Source organism: Phyllobates terribilis, unplaced genomic scaffold, assembly GCF_046119375.1.
Source record: "Phyllobates terribilis strain yellow unplaced genomic scaffold, ASM4611937v1 Scaffold_8__6_contigs__length_399053987, whole genome shotgun sequence".
NCBI classification, from domain to species: domain Eukaryota; kingdom Metazoa; phylum Chordata; class Amphibia; order Anura; family Dendrobatidae; genus Phyllobates; species Phyllobates terribilis.
The window spans coordinates 178,288,672-178,307,881 of NW_027362768.1; the positions used below are offsets into that span (position 1 = coordinate 178,288,672).

Sequence of the window (19,210 nt, forward strand, 5' to 3'; positions counted from 1 at the left end):
GATGTTATAGTAAGTCACTTGTTCATGAGCTGTAAGGGGTGATGCCTCCTAATGATAAGTTAAAGAGATCAAATTTAGGGTTTTAGTTGCAAATGGCAAGTCTGTGGGAATGTTTAATTATCCGCAGACCGTCTGGTGGAGATGTGAATTGAATCCATGTAGTGAGTCATAAATCCAGGTGTTAAATTGAGTCCTGTTGTCAAGGAATTGAACATTCTTAACAATTTGAATTCCCAAATTTTTCTCTCTGTCATCCTTGAAATGACCTTTTAGTATTAAAGCTTTTAGATCTGTCAGACAATGTCCCGGACCAGAGAAATGTTTTCCCACAGGCGTGTCCAGTTCATTCCTAATTGTGTGTCTGTTTAAATTCATTCTCGTTTGCAGTTTTTGCATGGTTTCTCATTGAACATTCGTTCTCCTTAATCGCGGCGTACAGTGACTGCAGCAGCCGCGGCTCCTGCAGCGCTCAGCGGTCATTTGTGCCCGCTACTAAGGAGCATGAATATTCACCCCCTCTCCACGCCCATGGGAGTGGAGAGGGGTGAATATTCATGCTCTTTAATAGCGGGCACACGCAATTGCTCAGCAGCTGTATGAGCCGTGGCACGACTACAGTGTGTGCCTGCTATTAAGGAGAGTGAAGTCACAACTCCCCACGCCAATAGTCCCAGCATGGGGAGCAGTGACTATTACGGCAGCTGATCTCCCTGTGTGAGCACGCATGGCAGTGACGTCACGCACGGCTCACACAGTGAGATCAGTGCTGGCAGCAGAGCAGGACGCGACGCTGGAGCAAAGGGAAGAAAGGTGAGTAGGAGTGTTTATTTTTTTGTGTGATGGGGATGGAGGTGAAATGCATACCAGGATGAGGGAGGGCATGCATATCAGGATGAAGGGTGCTATATATACCAGGATAGTGGTGCCAAGCATGCCAGGATGAGGGGGCCATGCATACGAGGATGAGGGATGTGGGGGTGCTATACATACCAGGATGAGGGGGATGTCATGCATACCTGGATGAGGGGTGCCATGCATACCAGGATGAGGGGGGGGCATACATACCAGGATGAGGGATGTGGGGGTACTATATATACCAGGATGATGGGGGTGCCATGCATACCAGGATGAGGAGTGCCAAGCATACCAGGATGAGGAGTGCCAAGCATACCAGGATGAGGAGTGCCATGCATACAAGGATGAGGGGTGCAAAGCATACCAGGATGAGGAGTGCCAAGCATACAAGGATGAGGGGTGCCAAGCATACCAGGATGAGGAGTGCCAAGCATACAAGGATGATGGGTGCCATGCATACCAGGATGAGGAGTGCCAAGCATACCAGGATGAGGGGTGCCAAGCATACCAGGATGAGGAGTGCCATGCATACCAGGATGAGGAGTGCCAAGCATACAAGGATGAGGGGTGCCATGCATACCAGGATGAGGAGTGCCAAGCATACAAGGATGAGGGGTGCCAAGCATACCAGGATGAGTAGTGCCAAGCATACAAGGATGATGGGTGCCATGCATACCAGGATGAGGAGTGCCAAGCATACAAGGATGAGTAGTGCCAAGCATACAAGGATGATGGGTGCCATGCATACCAGGATGAGTAGTGCCAAGCATACCAGGATGAGGGGCGCCATGCATACCAGGATGAGGGGTCCCAAGCATACAAGGATGAGGGGTGCCAAGCATACCAGGATGAGGAGTGCCAAGCATACAAGGATGATGGGTGCCATGCATACCAGGATGAGTAGTGCCAAGCATACCAGGATGAGGGGCGCCATGCATACCAGGATGAGGGGTGCCAAGCATACAAGGATGAGGGGTGCCAAGCATACCAGGATGAGGAGTGCCAAGCATACAAGGATGAGGGGTGCCATGCATACCAGGATGAAGGGGGCCAAACATACCAGGATGTGGGATATTAGTACAGAATTGGGGAATATTACCCCTATAAAAGTGTTAGCAGAAGACTCCCTCCCCCATAACAGTGTATCATGACCACATTTTTTGCTTTAATTTTTTTGCCTATTTTCCTCCTCTAAAACCTAGGTGCATCTTATGGTCCGGAGCGTCTTATAGTCCGAAAAATACGGTATATATTTTTTTCTGGTTGGCCAATAAAGGTATCACTCCGAGAATACTTTTGTCATTTTTGGGCATAAAAGTATTTTCACATATTTTATGATGAATTTTGTTTTCCGGGGCTTCACTTACACCTGTTTTTTTATTTTCACTTCTGCCCATCCCCCATGTTTCACTACCTTTTTACATGTCTTAAGAACATTCTACTTGTTCTTCTTCACCTTGAAGCATTTCCTCTTTTGCTCATGGAGATGAACAGAAAGGTAAAGTAGTGACCCCACGACATGAGCTCTGCCAGCCCAGCACAATGCTCCCCAAAATCCGCACAGGAACTTGCCCGTCTTCTCTACAGAATGTCATTGGCCACTTAAAGGGGTTGTCCTCTATCAGAAAATCTTTGTCTCTAATTGCAGTTTGTTACAAAAAAACTAACCAAGCTTTACTCACCGTCCCCGGGTCCAGTGCCGAGATGCTGACACTGGTTCAGGTGTCTGGTATTAGCTGCGGTGATGACATTTTGTTGACTCCGCGACAGACATTCAGTCATCAACGCAGCCAATACTGGTGGGATCAGCACCAGAGAATCAGCGTTAGACCAGGGGACGGTGAGTAATGAGCAGTTTGTTTGTTTTTTTAAAACAAAGGGAACCATAAGATATGTGTATGGAGGTTTTTTTTTTTAGAAGTTTCTTGGAACTTATCTGCTCCAGAAAACATCTGGAAAAATTGCTTTAAAAATGTTCAAAATACTTTTCCTGTTCATTTATTTTGTAAAACCCCTTTTGCTGTTCATATGTTGAATGTTTTTTAGCCGCTTCAGGTGTTGAAAAATGTTTGATGGGAACAAAGTGCCTGTCAGTTCTTTAACGTGTCTCCTGGAATGATGGAATCTGCTCCAAACGAGGCACTGACCAATCCAAAGTCTGCAAATAAAAAAAATACAAACACTTTAAAAGCGCTTCACAAAACAAAAAATCCTCCAAAAACTCCCCAAAGAGGAGGATTCCACTAGAAAACTGACTAATTTGTAGATGACAACCAACCAGGACAAGGGATATAATACATAGACAGCAGCTGGTACCTGTTCACATTGGCTTCATTCTGTTCGGAGGTGTGGATCTGATTTTGTTTCATTTGCAGGTGATGACTGCCTCCTTATTTCTCTGGGTTCTGGATCCTACCTGTCCTTTATACTTGTAGCTTTTAACCCGGGAGAGACGTGTGATAAATATTTAGGTTTAGGGTCATATAAGTGAAAGAATCGCCTTGTCATGGCTGGTGGGATCACATTAATTGGCCAATTTGAGTACTTCCATCTTATAAGTATATTCTATACAGCAGTAATGCAGTTTATATTCCATATATGCAATGTTTGCAGACCTGCGCTTACAGAGGAGGCTAGATTCTGCAGTTTGTATATTATGGAGTCACAGCAGCTTGTACCTGGTCTATTGGGCTACACGTCACGCGGCAGCAATTCTCAGAAAAGTCACGCGAGTCCTATAGAGCTCAGATTCTGCCTGAGATAAAGCCGTGGCTGCACTGCCACTTCTGATTAATTGTATCTAATAAGCGTCAGCCGCCGTCCACCTTATTGTATACAACTCAATGTATTGCTTATTGCTTTGTACTGGAGCTGTAATGAAATAGTTATAGGTTGAAAAAAGACCTAGGTCCATCAAGTTCAGCCTTCCTCCACCAATTATAACAGTTAAAATCAAAAATTTATATCCAGAGCTGCTTTATCCAGATATGGTATTTTTTTTAAAAAAAAGTCACAAATCCCCCAATTTATTTATTTATTTTTTTAAATAAAAGAGTCTGAATCTTTTCTAGAATAATGATTGGACTCCGGCTCAGCTAAGTGAATACGGATGAGCTGTGACCCCAGATACGGCGCTCCTATAGGACGGGTGGCGTTCAGTAACATTACGTCATGTAGGGAATTGTCCTTTGAGCGATTCCCTGCTGGAGTTTCCCAGGTGTAGAGTCAGTGCATTATACTGGAGAGCTGGAGCCCGGATCGTCTGCTCTGCTGAGGGGCGAGGTGGAGACTTCTGTTTATTACTTGTGGTTTGTAGGTTGACTATGACGGATCCTCATCCGTTCACCCCCCAGACGGTACTGCAGCCTCTGAGCGTCGGTTATGTCTCCAGTGTGGATGAGAACGTACGAGGAATATCGCCAGACACGGGGGGTCCCGCATGATTAGGACATTGCATCTGAACAGTGCGGAGACCACCGGCGCAGGCAGGTAAGCGGAGGGGATGCCGCCCCTCATAGATACACAGCACACAGAGAAATGTATCTCACTCATCACAAGATGTCTGCTTACAAGGGACCTTACATAATAAGTCTATCCCATCAGTAGTAGGGGACTGCAAAAGTGACTAAGAAGCTATAAACAGTCCAATGTTCATAGCAATGGCAGGACAGCGTTCACATTGTATGTATGGTAGATGTAGAATTATCCAATACAGAAATGTAGAGAGAGGGATAGAAATGAGACAGAACATAGATCTGAAATAGATGATAGATAATAGATAGATGATAGATAATAATGATAGATAGAGAAAAAATAAGCAACACAACATGCTGCCTGCCTTTTTTTGCCTGTCTATAGGTCTATCCATCCATCCTCTGAATCAGAATATATCATTCATTTTTTGGTATCTGCTGTACTGTTTAAGATAATGTACAGTTACCCACACATGAATTTGGGATTTTTTCCTCAACAGGGGTATTATCTATCATCTATCTATTATCTGTCTATCTATCTGTCTATCATCTATCTATCATCTGTCTATCATCTGTCTATCTATCTGTCTATCTTCTATCTATCATCTGTCTATCATGTCTATCATTTGTCTATCATCTATCTGTCTATCATCTGCCTATCTTCTATCTATTATCTGTCTATCATCTATCTGTCTATCATCAAACTATCATCTATCTATCTATCATCTGTCTATCATCTGTCTATCTTCTATCTGTCTATCATCTGTCTATCATCTATCTGTCTATCATCTGTCTATCTTCTATCTATCTATCTATTATCTATCATCTATCTATCTATTATCTGGCTATCATCTATCTATCTGTCTATCATCTGTCTCATCTATCTATCATCTGCCTATCATCTATATATCTATCATCTATCTATCTGTCTATCATGTATCTATTATTTATCATCTATCTATCATCTGTCTATCATCTATCTGTCTGTCTATCATCTGTCTATCTTCTATCTATCTATTATCTATCTATCTGTCTATCTTCTATCTATCTATTATCTGTCTATCACCTATCTATCTGTCTATCATCTGTCTATCATCTGTCTCATCTATCTATCATCTATCCATCTGTCTATTATCTGTCTATTATCTATCTATCATCTGTCTATTATCTATCATCTATCTGTCCATCATCTATCTTCTATCTATTTGTCTATCATCTATCTATCATCTGTCTATCATCTATCTGTCTGTCTATCTTCTATCTATCAGTCTATCTATCTATTATCTATCTATCTGTCTATCTTCTATCTATCTATCTATTATCTGTCTATCACCTATCTATCTGTCTATCATCTGTCTCATCTATCATCTATCTATCATCTGTCTATTATCTATCTATCATCTGTCTATCATCTGTCTATTATCTATCATCTATCTGTCTATCATCTATCTTCTATCTATCTATTATCTGTCTATCATCTATCTGTCTATCTATCTATCATCTGTCTATCATCTATCTGTCTATCTATCTGTCTATCATCTATTATCTATCATCTGTCTCATCTATCATCTATATATCTATCATCTATCTGTCTATCATCTATCTATTATTTGTCTATCATCTGTCTATTATCTATTATCTATCATCTATTATCTGTCTATCATCTATCTATCATCTATCTATCTATTATCTATCTCTATGTACAGTTCATATTCAGTAGATCTCGTATCTATCCATCTATCTAAGATAAGTAGAATAGCAGATAGATCAGGGGTGAACAGACCATTGATGCAACCGCTGCAGTCTCACAGGGGCCCAAGAGGTCAGGGGCCACTACCTCCTCCAGAGCAGCAAACAACTTCTGTCACAGACATAAAAGGCATGTGTTATCATCAGCTATTGGGCTGCAAAGAGCCCATATACTGTTCTTGCACAGGGGCCCTTTCCTGACGTTGCCTGAGCTCTATAGCTGATAGATATAAGATTTGGATAAATAAAATATATTCTATACTGTTACACTGTACACAGCTCGATACATTTGATTTGCATTTTTTGATAACTATTTCATTAACATTTGGTTATTGTGTTGCAGCATAAGTCATAGATTATGTCTCTGTGTACTATGTAGATTATATCTATAGTGAATATGAGTCGTAAAGCTTTTCTCAATAGTGAATGAATGCTATAGATAAGATCAATATGTAATCACAGAACATATAGTGCTGTAGGCTTTCCATGCTGTAACAAACAATAACAGTCCACAACAGTCACAATTCTACTCTATGAGTAGGTGAAGAGGTAAAAAAGGGAGAATCTCATGGGTACCCATTACGTTGACATTGATATGCACGGTATCAATGTAAACTGACCACAATCTCAGCGTCAGTCTCTTACATTGTGATGGCGTCCAGATACAACAAAATAAACTCTTTTTTGTGAACCTGTTTTCAATTTTGTTTTTTTGTAGAACATTATTCTATCAAATCACATGACTAACAAGAAGACTGGAGCCCAACGGCATCCATAACACGCAAGTTATACCTGACGCCGTGACTAAGACATACACACGTTTCATATGTAAACCACGGAGCCACAAATGGGGAATTTTGCAGCAAGTGTCTGTTATGTGCAAAGCCTCAAAGGAACATAAGATAGGAAATAATAGATAAAACACATTAAAAGAATATTCCTCTGAAACCCAAAAATCTATGTCTAATCTTATAATCATTAATAATTATTCTCATCTTGCAATGGGAAAAGAAACTAATCCTGAAAACACAGAAAATGATTAAAAAAAACATGAAAAATTAAAGTATGCAGAGTATATATAAGATATAGAAGCTAACGATGCCATCACTGAGCACTAAGCGTATTATTTGGACATGTCCACACGTTCAGTATTTGGTCAGTAATTTCCATTAGTATTTTTAAGCCAAAACCAGGAGTGGGTGAAAAGTGCAGAAGTGATGACGTGTTTCTATTATACTTTTCCTCTGATTGTTCCTCTCCTGGTTTTGGCTTACCAATACTGATGTAAAATACTGACCAAATACTGAATGTGTGAACGTGGCCTTAGAGTATCACACAGATCAGGAGTTATGTATTGTTCCTGAAGGTTAGCTGAGGTTACAATGTTTATTATGTCATTTTAGGATCATTATGGGTTAAAACTATTTGAAAAAGTTGAGAAACTTTGCAAATATTTCATTTTTCTGTTTTGCTTTGATTTTTCTTTATGTTGTTTTATCTATGGAGCATTTTTATATTTGGAAATAACAGGTTACCTCTACCACATTATCAGACATGTGACCACAACACTGCGTAACTGAGCTCCCACAATGCACTGCTTTTGGGGTCAGAACCAGGATGATTTTGAGTTTCTGAACATTTTTGTAAATATGTAGTCTGAAATATCACACTCCAACAGCGCCTCACCAGGAGACATGTTACATTACACTATGTTCACAGATGTGCTAGGTCCTCCAGGTTGAGAGAACAACTATGTTGGACATGAGGACTTAAGACCCTACAAATGAATCCAGAATTCTTTAGTGAGTTTCTTCATAGATGGATATTGTCTGATATGGTAAATACAAGCATTTTTGTAATTTTCTGCTTATTAAAATTTGCAGCCTATCCTGAAATATTTACATTTTTCTTTTGTTTACAACTCGTTGCCTAGGAGACCGACCACCGCTGCTGTGTGCTGCATTAATAATAATAATAATTTTTATTTTTATAGCGCCAACATATTCCGCAGCACTTTACAATTTTAGGGGGGGACTTATACAGACAATACAGAATAAGCATATCTCATATCGAAAGGAGTGAGGGCCCTGCTCGCAAGCTTACAGTCTATGAGGAAATGGGGGAGAGACTAAAGGTAGAATGTACATATATTGTATAATGCAGCCTTGATATACTAAATAGGATAAATAATACATGGACTGGTCTCCTGCCAGTGTGTGTACAGTCCTGACCGAGGCTATTAAGTACATGGATGGTATGAACCTGAAATTGAAGAAGATTTTAATATGGGGGAAAACTGGGACGGACAGATAGTGTGTTGAGGCGATATACCAGTCTAAAGAAATGGGTTTTTAGGGTCCGCTTGAAACTGTGGGTATTGGGAATTAATCGAACTGTCCTGGGTAATGCATTCCAAAGAATTGGCGCAGCACGCGAGAAATCTTGGAGACGGGAGTGGGAAGTTCGGATTATGGAGGATTTTAGTTTGAAGTCATTGGCAGAACGGAGGGCACGTGTAGGGTGGTAGACTGAGACAAGGGAGGAGATGTAGGGGGGGTACTGAAGAATGGAGCGCTTTGTGGGTAAGCGTGATAAGTTTAAATTGAACTCTATATTGGATGGGTAACCAATGCAATGACTGGCACAGGGAAGAGGCATCGGTGTAGTGGTTGGTGAGGAATATGATCCTGGCTGCTGCGTTAAGGACAGATTGGAGAGGGGAGAGTTTAGTAAGAGGGAGACCGATTAGTAGAGAGTTGCAATAGTCGAGACGAGAATGAATAAGAGCGACAGTAAGAGTTTTTGCCGAGTCAAACGTGAGAAAAGTCCTGATTCTTGAGATGTTTTTGAGGTGTAGATGACATGAACGAGTGAGTGATTTGATGTGAGGAGTGAAGGAAAGATCTGAATCAAAACTGACCCCAAGACAGCGGGCTTGTTGCTGGGGAGTAATGGTTGAGCCACAAACGGAAAAGGCAATATCGGGCACAGGTAGGTTAGTGGAGGGAGGAAATACGAGTAGTTCAGTTTTAGACAGAGGGAGGACATAATGTTAGACACAGCAGAAAGACAATCACTGGTCTTTTGTAGTAATGCAGGGGTGATGTCCGGAGCAGAGGTGTATAATTGGTGTCATCAGCATAGAGATGGTACTGAAAACCAAATCTGCTGATTGTCCAATGGGAGCAGTGTATAAGGAGAAAAGAAGGGGGCCTAGGACTGATCCTTGAGGAACCCCGACAGTAAGGGGAAGGAGAGAGGAGGAGGAGCCGGCAAAAGACACAGAGAAGGAGCGGTCAGAGAGATAGGAGGTGAACCAGGAGAGAACGGTGTCCTTGAGGCCAATAGTGCGGAGCATAGTGAGGAGGAGCTGGTGATCCACAGGGTCGAATGCTGCAGAGATCCAGGAGATCAGCTGGGAGCAGTGACCATTAGATTTAGCTGTTAGTAGATCATTAGAGACTTTAGTGAGGGCAGTTTCAGTAGAATGTAAAGAGCGGAAACCAGATTGTAAAGGGTCAAGAAGAGAGTTGTCTGAGAGATAGCGGATTAGATGGGAATGGACCAGGCGTTCCAGGAGTTTAGACATAAAGGGAAGATTGGAAACAGGTCTGTAGTTGGCCGTGCAGTTCTGGTCGAGGGATGGTTTTTTAAGTAATAGATGTATGCTGGCGTGTTTAAAAGAAGAGGGAAAGATACCAGATGAGAGGGAGAGGTTGAAAATTTTAGTTAGGTGAGTGGTGAGCTGGAGAAAGGGACTGAAGGAGATGTGAGGGAAAAAGGTCAGTGGTGCAGGTGGTAGGGCGAGAAGATGCAAGGAGCCTGATCACTTCATCTTCTGTGACTGGTTCCAAGTCAGAAAGTGAGCAAGATACAATGTGGCGGGGGAGAGCATGCATAACGTTTGGGTATTGGGAGAATATTTCCTGTCGGATATGGTCAATTTTTTCTTTGAAATAATTGGCCAGATCGTCAGCACTGAGGTCGGTGGTCAGGGCCTGTGCTGTTTGATTGAGGAGAGAATGAAACGTGTCAAAGAGTCGTTTAGGATTATTGGAAAGTGAGATGATGAGGTTGTTAAAGTAGGTTTGTTTGGAGAGGTGAAGGGCAGAGTTATATGTTTTCAGCATAAATTTATAATGGAGGAAATCTTCGGGCAGATTAGATTTTCTCCACAGCCTTTCAGCGCACCTGGAGGACCGCTGGAGAAAACGTGTTTGAGGCGTGTGCCAGGGTTGTCGCCATCTATGCCGAATTTTTCTTTGTGTAGGAGGTGCGGCTTCATCCAGGGCACATAGCAATATTTCGTTATAATGCTTCAATGCAGAGTCGGGACATGAGAGGGAGGAGATTGGGGCCAATGATGATTGCAAATTTTTCATAAATTTCTGGGTGTTAATGGCGCGTATATTTCTATAAGTGTGGAGAGTGGGGGGTCTTGAGTAGAGTCACAGTTCTTGACAGAGAATGAAAGAAGATTATGGTCAGAGAGTGGAAGGGGAGAGTTAGTAAAGTCATGTACTGAGCAAAGCCGGGAGAAGATCAGGTCCAATGTGTTCCCGTCTTCATGTGTAGGAGAAATAGCAAACAGTGAAAGGCTGAAGGAGGAGGTTAGTGATAAAAGGTGAGCGGCAGATGGGGAAAGAGGATCGCCAATTGGGATGTTAAAATCTCCCATGATTATCGTGGGGATGTCGCAGGATAGAAAATTTGGAAGCCAGGCAGCAAAGTGATCCAGGAACTGACGGGAGGGACCTGGAAGGCGATAGACAACCGCCACTCGCTGGGAGAAGGGCTGGTAGAGTCTGACTGTGTGGGCCTCAAAAGAAGGTAAGATAAGGGAGGGTACAGGGGGGATAACCTGAAAAGTACATTTTGTTGAAAGAAGAAGACCAACACCTCCACCTGATCTGTTATCAGGTCTCGGGGTATGAGAGAAGTGTAGGCCACCATAGGAAAGAGCTGCTGCGGCGGTGGTGTCCGACTGCTGGATCCAGGTTTCGGTGAGAGCCAAAAGGTTGAGGGAATTAGAGAGGAAAAAGTCATGGATGTAAGAGAGTTTATTACATGTTGAGCATTAAGAGGCAACAGCGCACTCCAGTGGTCCTGGGCAACTTTAAAACAGTGCTTACAAGCTCTATAGAAATGAGCATATAAGCACTGTGCATGTTATGTTGTCTAGCAGAGGTGGTCGGTCTCCTAGGCAACGAACTGTTACTTTCTCAAGAATGGCGGAAAATCTAAATAAGCAGTAAATTGCAAAATTGCTTGTATTTACAAGCCTTATCCGACAACCTCATTTATGAAGGAAACAGCTGTTTAAAAAGTTTCCTAAACCAGACAATCCCTTTAACTGTGGAAAGTTGTTCTGAAGAATTATTATTTTGTAACAAGGACACAATTACATATTTCTTTTCAGCTTATGGAGAGACTTTGGTTCCCGTGGATGACACTTACTATCACTATTATGTGGAGTCCAAAGATATCATGTGCAGGTGTGTAAATTTATGAAACATTTGACTTTTTATGTATACTGCATTAAAGTTCTTGAATATTCAGGATTTTGTCTGGATTTAGGCACAGGCTCCTCGTCTATATCCTGACCCAGTCTCTGTGGTGTTAGGATGTATGGCAGGTCATAATCGGTGTTATCCCACATGGAGAACCAACAGATTAACTTAATAGAATCGCAAAAAGCGGCTAATCCATGTGCATAAATAACGGCACGTCTGCAAAAATAATCACATTCATGGGTAATGGGGAAGTCCCGTACATACGCAGTGCGGAGAACAACTTCAGTAAAAGTAGAAATGAAACAGAAAAGTTTTTCAGGAAATGACTTATGTAACTCTTGTTTCATGAATTTGATGACAGTGTGAAGAAGAGAAAAAAACGGAGAACATTTATCATCACATACAAAGTCACGTATACTAGACCGGTCACAGCGGTCATTAAAAAAAACATGGAACAAATACATTTACGTTGCAACCATTTTTACATGATCGAAAGCTGTACAAAATTCTACATTCATGTGCGACATTTGACACATTGGTCTCCTGGTCTTTTCTAAATGCTTCAATTAATATGCTGAAAAAAAGTCACAATTTGCACAATATTTTTTGCATTGACTTGTGACAAGTGACTCAGGTTCTTATCTGACATTGGGAAGTGTAATTGCGATTATTTAATTTGTGCAAAATGTATCACTGAGGTTCAGAATTAGATAAATACTTTGTGGCAGAGAATTGATCACACTGAAGATTTGGTGCAAATTTTGATAAATGGTCAATGTATTTTCAGCTTTTTTTTTAACTGTAAATATTATTTTATTATTTTTGAACACTTCCCCAATTGCGGCCACGTTGGAGACATACACTTCCTGTATAGAGAGTGCAGCAGGTGTGGTGCTTTATGGCATTTGCAATAAATAGGAACCAATTGAGAGCAAAATGTCAAAGTTTATTACAGTCTCCAGAAGTTTACAGTCCCAGAGAGGAGCTGTATACAGAGTCCTACCCGTGTGTGTATAGCGTATCTTGCCTCATCAAGGCCTGTAACAGAACTGCCATTAAATTGCTAACCCTCTAATGGCAATGACATAACTCTGCAAATCCAGACCAAGTCTATACAGCAAAGCTGAGAATTAATGAGCACAACCAGCTTGATCATACAGGCAAGTGTTACTTTTCTCTCTGTTTCTAAACTATGGTCAATACAAGAGAATAAAACATGACTGCAGGATCAGACCTGTAGTCTGTAGCTAAGGAGACATATAAGTCTGCAGAGGAGTTGTATACACAAAACATATTTAGATGATATTAAAGGAAATCTAAAACTATGTCCTTTATCCACAGAATCCTGTCCAGCTGCTATAATGACGGCCAGCCCAAGTGCGGTGATACGCCACGGTCATCCTATTAACCTCACATGCACTTTGACTGGTAACACCAGACCCTGCAACCTGGGATCTAGCGGGGATATGAAAATTAAAAGGCAAAAAACATTATTGCCGGGGAGATTAAAGAAGAATTCTGTCATTCTACAAGACCTCCGACCTCCTCCTGGTGCAACGGTTTACGAGTGCTGGAAATGTAAAATGCTCTGTGTGATAACCCTATTTGCTGGATGTAAGTATCCGAAAATGTACTGTTGACGGCAGACTTTGGACACTATAATAATTCGGATTTTTGCTGACAGGCTGGAAATTGATTTTTTAAAGTAGAAAACCCCTTTAATAATGTATAATATCACCCTGTATCTCATGCACATGGTAGCGTCACATAAGGACTCCATGGAGCCACATAACACTCTGTGTGCCGCCCTATGGCGCTCTCTACGGCCTCTGATGGAGCAAAACCATTTTGTCTGATTTTTAAGCCACTTTATGGAATCAGAGGCATAAAGGGGTCCAGGAGGGTGATCTATCATGTCTCCATACCACCTGGAGGACATGAGCCCCCCAATCAAACCAATAAACTAAGAAACTTATCTGGGTTTTATGTTTTCTGCCCTCATTTCATTCTGCCCTGAACATCAATTCATTTGTCTTTCAGTTCCCCCAGATCAACCGAGTTTTGTCACTTGTGAACAGGAGGGAGAATTAGGAAAAATTTCTTGTTCCTGGGAATCTGGAAGAGAAACTCTCATTGCAACAACCTGGACTTTGCAGTTGAGTTTTTGTCAGATCGACAATATTCTGTACTGATTATTTTTAGACTGAAACTGAGCTCCAATCTCCCTGTTGTGCTATAAAATTGGAAAAAATCATTCTGGCTTCCTGCAGCCACCACTAGAGGGAGCTTAAGAGCTTTGTGTATACAGCAAGCTCCAAAGCTCCCTCTAGAGGTGACCTGGGGAAGTTAATATTTTATCCCATAAATTTGTATTTGGAACTCTGACTGCTATAAACTAATATTAATGTTTAATGGGTGACTAAAGTATTACAGTTGTATCTTCCAGTCTGTTGCAGAAAACACACATTGTGACAGTTTCCAGCCTTTACAGCTCACAAACAAATCAGTCTGTCATGTTACCGGTGTCCATCGCTGTAGGTGATGAATTCACAGCCCTGGTGCGAGCATCAAATGACCTGGGAGAAAACGTCTCGATGCCGCACACGTTCACTTACATTGATGCAGGTGAGCGGCCGAAGTACAACGAGTACAGGTGCAAAGCCATGGGGTGTCCAGAGGTAGCAGTCTCTCCAGAACCCCGATGCCTTAAAGGGCCAGCGAATCTGCCTTCTTAAAGGAATTGTCCGGACCAAAAACCCCTTTAAAGGGGCTATCTACTACTCGAAAAACACCTACTTAAATGCACCGGGGCCCCATGTAAAATAAGAACTCCATATACTCACCCTCCACACCAGCGTCGCTCCTGCGATGTTGCAGCTGTGTCTGACGGCGCTTGCTTTACATTATGTAATCTGAGTGCTGCAGCCAATCAGAAGCTGGAATGACTCCTGTCCAGGTGGTCAGTATATGGTGCTTTTATGTTAATGGCGCCCTGATGCATTTAAGAAAGGGTTGTCCAAGAAGTGCACAACTCCTATGTTGGGGTTTTTGGTTTGGAAATCGCTTTTTCTCTTAAAATATTCCCCAAACTTTAGTTGCTGCAAGGACCCACCTCGATCAGATCCACTCTGCACGCGTCAGGAATAGTGTTAAGCGATACCTTCCGATATCGGGAAATATCGGATCGGATTGGATCGGACCGATACCAAAAAAGTATCGGATATCGGATCGGATTGGATCGGACCGATACCGGAAACCAATGCAAGTCAATGGGACAGAAATATCGGAATGAAAATAAACCCTTTCTTTCCTTGTAGGTTAATTCTACATGAAGGAAAACAACTAAGAATAATGTAGAATGTATTGGGGGAGGTGGGGGAGACAATAAAGGCATAGAGGTTTAGCCCAATCAAATGAAATAGCAGGAATTAATATATTTTTTAAGACGTTCTGAGTTACGGAAATATTGACTATGTTAAGCTTTTTTATATTTTGTCAGATATTTATGTTTCACTACTTCCATGCTCTTCACCTTCTTTTTTACTTCTCCCACACTTTCTCCTTCATCATCCTCAGCATCAGCATCTTTTTCATCAACTTCTTCACCTTCTTCATCTTCTTCTTCTTCACCTTCTTCGTATTATTCTTTTTTTTTACATTCTTCATATTCTTCTTATTCAACTATTATACTTCTTCATCTTCTTCATCTTCTTCTTCTTCATCATATTCTTATTTGTGACAGGCATTCCTGTAGTTGTTATCTATAAAAGTTTGAACATTACACCGTTCGTTCTGCCCGTCACAAAAGATTTACAACAGGATTTGTCCACGTTCAGTTTGGCCTGCAGCAGCAGGTCTTTTCCAGGGGCACCACGAGGAGGAGCGGACTCACCCCCATACACTGCTTAGTCATCTTCTGCTTATAATTTAGATATTATCTTTTGCTCTGATTTTTAGTCGTATGCTTAATGTTCTTCCCCTTTTTGTTCTGCAGCTTCTTGTACTTCTGCTTCTTGGTTTTCTGTCTCTTGTTCTTCTGTATCTTGGTGGTTGTCTTCTTCTTCTTTGTCCTCTTGGTCAACTTCTTCAGGGTCATCTTCTTGGTCTTCTTCGGGGTGGTCTTCATGGTCGTCATCTTCGGGGTCCTCGTCTTCTTCGGGGTGGTCTTCAGGGTCCTCGTCTTCGGGGTCCTCGTCTTCTTCGGGGTGGTCTTCAGGGTCCTCGTGTTCAGGGTCGTCGTCTTCGGGGTCCTCGTCTTCTTCGGGGTGGTCTTCAGGGTCGTCTTCTTCGGGGTGGTCTTCAGGGTTGTCGTCTTCAGGGTTGTCGTCTTCAGGGTCCTCGTCTTCTTTGGGGTGGTCTTCAGGGTCCTCGTCTTCAGGGTCGTCGTCTTCGGGGTCCTTGTCTTCTTCAGGTTGGTCTTCAGGGTCCTCGTCTTCAGGGTCCTCGTCAGGGAGATCCCAAGTGATTACCAAGAACCATTTCAAAAAGCTTGAACTTGGAAATGTAGCAGAAGGTACAAGAAGGCTGAGGAACTGCCGAGAACCAGCTGATGGTACTGGAACCCGGATGGGTAGCAGAAGGTACAAGAGCCAATGGAACTACCGAGGACCAGCTGACGGTACTGGAACTCGGTTACTAAACAGGAGGTACCTGTGCCAGAAAGCACTACCAAGGACCAGCAGACATTGGTGGAACTTGGATACCGCGAAGGAGGCACCTAAGCCAAAGGCACTGCCGAGAACCAGCTGACGGTACTGGAACCCGGATGGGTGTTAGAAGGTACAAGAGCAAATGGAACTACAGAAGGACCAGCTGACGGTACTGGAACCCGGATAGGTAGCAGAAGGTACCCATGTAAAAAAAAGTTGCAAGGCCGCGAATCGGCCGCAGTTACCAAAACCCACAGTCCTACAGGGGGTGCTTGTCCTATTGGCACTATGGAACCAGCCTTCATTGCCAGATCCCGCAGCCCACATAGGAGTCACCTAAACTGCAGGCACCATAGAGTCGGCTAACCCGACCACAACACGACAGGACAATGCATTGGAGGCAAAGTGACGTTGACACTACCCGGAAACAGCTGGCGTGCTGGAACCAGGCTGGGCAGGAGGGAGTACCCGTGCCAAAGACACTGCCGAGAACCACATGACGGTACTGGAACCCGGATGGGTAGTAGAAGGTACAAGAGCAAATGGAACTACCGAGGACCAGCTGACAGTACTGGAACCCGGATGGGTAGCAGAAGGTACAAGAGCCAATGGAACTACCGAGGACCAGCTGATGGTACTGGAACTCGGTTACTAAGCAGGAGGTACCTGTGCCAGAAAGCACTACCAAGGACCAGCAGACGTTGGTGGAACTTGGATACCGAGAAGGAGGCACCTAAGCCAAAGGCACTGCCGAGAACCAGCTGACGGTACTGGAACCCGGATGGGTGTTAGAAGGTACAAGAGCAAATGGAACTACAGAAGGACCAGCTGACGGTACTGGAACCCGGATAGGTAGCAGAAGGTACCCATGTAAAAAAAAAGTTGCAAGGCCGCGAGCCGGCCGCAGTTACCAAAACCCACAGTCCTACAGGGGGTGCTTGTCCTATTGGCACTATGGAACCAGCCTTCATAGCCAGATCCCGCAGCCCACATAGGAGTCACCTAAACTGCAGGCACCATAGAGTCAGCTAACACGACCACAACACGACAGGACAACGCATTGGAGGCAAAGTGACGTTGACACTACCCGGAAACAGCTGGCGTGCTGGAACCAGGCTGGGCAGGAGGGAGTACCCGTGCCAAAGACACTGCCAAGAACCAGCTGACGGTACTGGAACCCGGATGGGTAGCAGAAGGTACAAGAGTCAATGGAACTACCGAAGACCAGCTGACGGTACTGGAACTCGGTTACTAAGCAGGAGGTACCTGTGCCAGAAAGCACTACCAAGGACCAGCAGACGTTGGTGGAACTTGGATACCGAGAAGGAGGCACCTAAGCCAAATGCACTGCCGAGAACCAGCTGATGGTACTGGAACCCGGATGGATAGCAGAAGGTACCCATGTAAAACAAAGTTGCAAGGCCGCGAGCCGGCTGCAGTTACCAAAACCCACAGTCCTACAGGGGGTGCTTGTCCTATTGGCACTATGGAACCAGCCTTCATTGCCAGATCCCGCAGCCCACATAGGAGTCACCTAAACTGCAGGCACCATAGAGTCGGCTAACCCGACCGCAACACGACAGGACAACGCATTGGAGGCAAAGTGACGTTGACACTACCCGGAAACAGCTGACGTGCTGGAACCAGGCTGGGCAGGAGGGAGTACCCGTGCCAAAGACACTGCTGGGAAACAGCTGGCGGTGCTGGAACCCAGGGTAAATACTAAAAACAGAGTGGAGCCAGAGGAGTAATTGGAGCAACTTTAAAATCTATAGTAGTGTGAATGTGGACAAAGCAGGAGAATTTGCCGGACACACAGCTGGGGATCAGCTGACGTTACTGAACCCCAATAACATTGGAGCAAGCGTTGACTGTGCAGACGGCACTTCTGAGCAGCAATTAGCGGTATTGGAGCCCAGGGTAAATACTAAAAACAGAGGAGCCAGAGGTGTAATTGGAGCAAGTTTTAAATCATTAGTACAGTGGATGTGGACAAAGCAGGAGAATTTGCCGGACACACAGCTGGGGATCAGCTGACGTTACTGAACCCCAATAACACTGGAGCAAGCGTTGACTGTGCAGATGGCACTTCTGAGCAGCAACTAGCGGTATTGGAGCCCAGGGTAAATACTAAAAACAGAGGAGCCAGAGGTGTAATTGGAGCAAGTTTTAAATCATTAGTACAGTGGATGTGGACAAAGCAGGAGAATTTGCCGGACACACAGCTGGGGATCAGCTGACGTTACTGAACCCCAATAACACTGGAGCAAGCTTTGACTGTGCAGACGGCACTTCTGAGCAGCAACTAGCGGTATTGGAGCCCAGGGTAAATACTAAAAACAGAGGAGCCAGAGGTGTAATTGGAGCAAGTTTTAAATCAGTAGTACAGTGGATGTGGACAAAGCAGGAGAATTTGCCGGACACACAGCTGGGGATCAGCTGACGTTACTGAACCCCAATAACACGGCAGCAAGTGTTGACTGTGCAGACGGCACTTCTGAGCAGCAACTAGCGGTATTGGAGCCCAGGGTAAATACTAAAAACAGAAGAGCCAGAGGTGTAATTGGAGCAAGGTTTAAATCAGTAGTACAGTGGATGTGGACAAAGCAGGAGAATTTGCCGGACACACAGCTGGGGAACAGCTGACGTTACTGAACCCCAATAACACGGCAGCAAGTGTTGACTGTGCAGACAGCACTTCTGAGCGCCAACTGGCGGTGTTGGAGCTCAAGGATAATACTGAAAACAGAGGAGCCAGAGGTGTAATTGGAGCAACTTTAAAATCTGTAGTAGTGTGAATGTGGAGAGAGCAGGAGAAATTGCCGTCCGCACAGCAGAGGAACAGCTGACGTTACTGAACCCCAATAACACGGCAGCAAGTGTTGGCTGTGCAGACAGCACTTCTGAGCGCCAACTGGCGGTGTTGGAGCTCAGGGATAATACTGAAAACAGAGGAGCCCGAGGTGTAATT

General features: G+C 43.6%; 1 protein-coding gene across 1 annotated transcript in view; it reads left to right on the forward strand.

Moving 5' to 3' along the window:
- The first annotated feature begins 4,051 nt into the window (after positions 1-4,051).
- Positions 4,052-19,210, forward strand: part of IL12RB2 (interleukin 12 receptor subunit beta 2) — a 69,578-nt gene continuing 54,419 nt past the window's right edge. Inside the window, exons 1-5 of the mRNA XM_073643858.1 lie at positions 4,052-4,344; positions 11,497-11,572; positions 12,932-13,204; positions 13,631-13,745; positions 14,037-14,215. Of these exons, the coding sequence (XP_073499959.1) occupies positions 11,500-11,572; positions 12,932-13,204; positions 13,631-13,745; positions 14,037-14,215 (640 nt within the window). The 5' untranslated portion in view covers positions 4,052-4,344; positions 11,497-11,499. The remainder of the gene's footprint in view (positions 4,345-11,496; positions 11,573-12,931; positions 13,205-13,630; positions 13,746-14,036; positions 14,216-19,210) is intronic.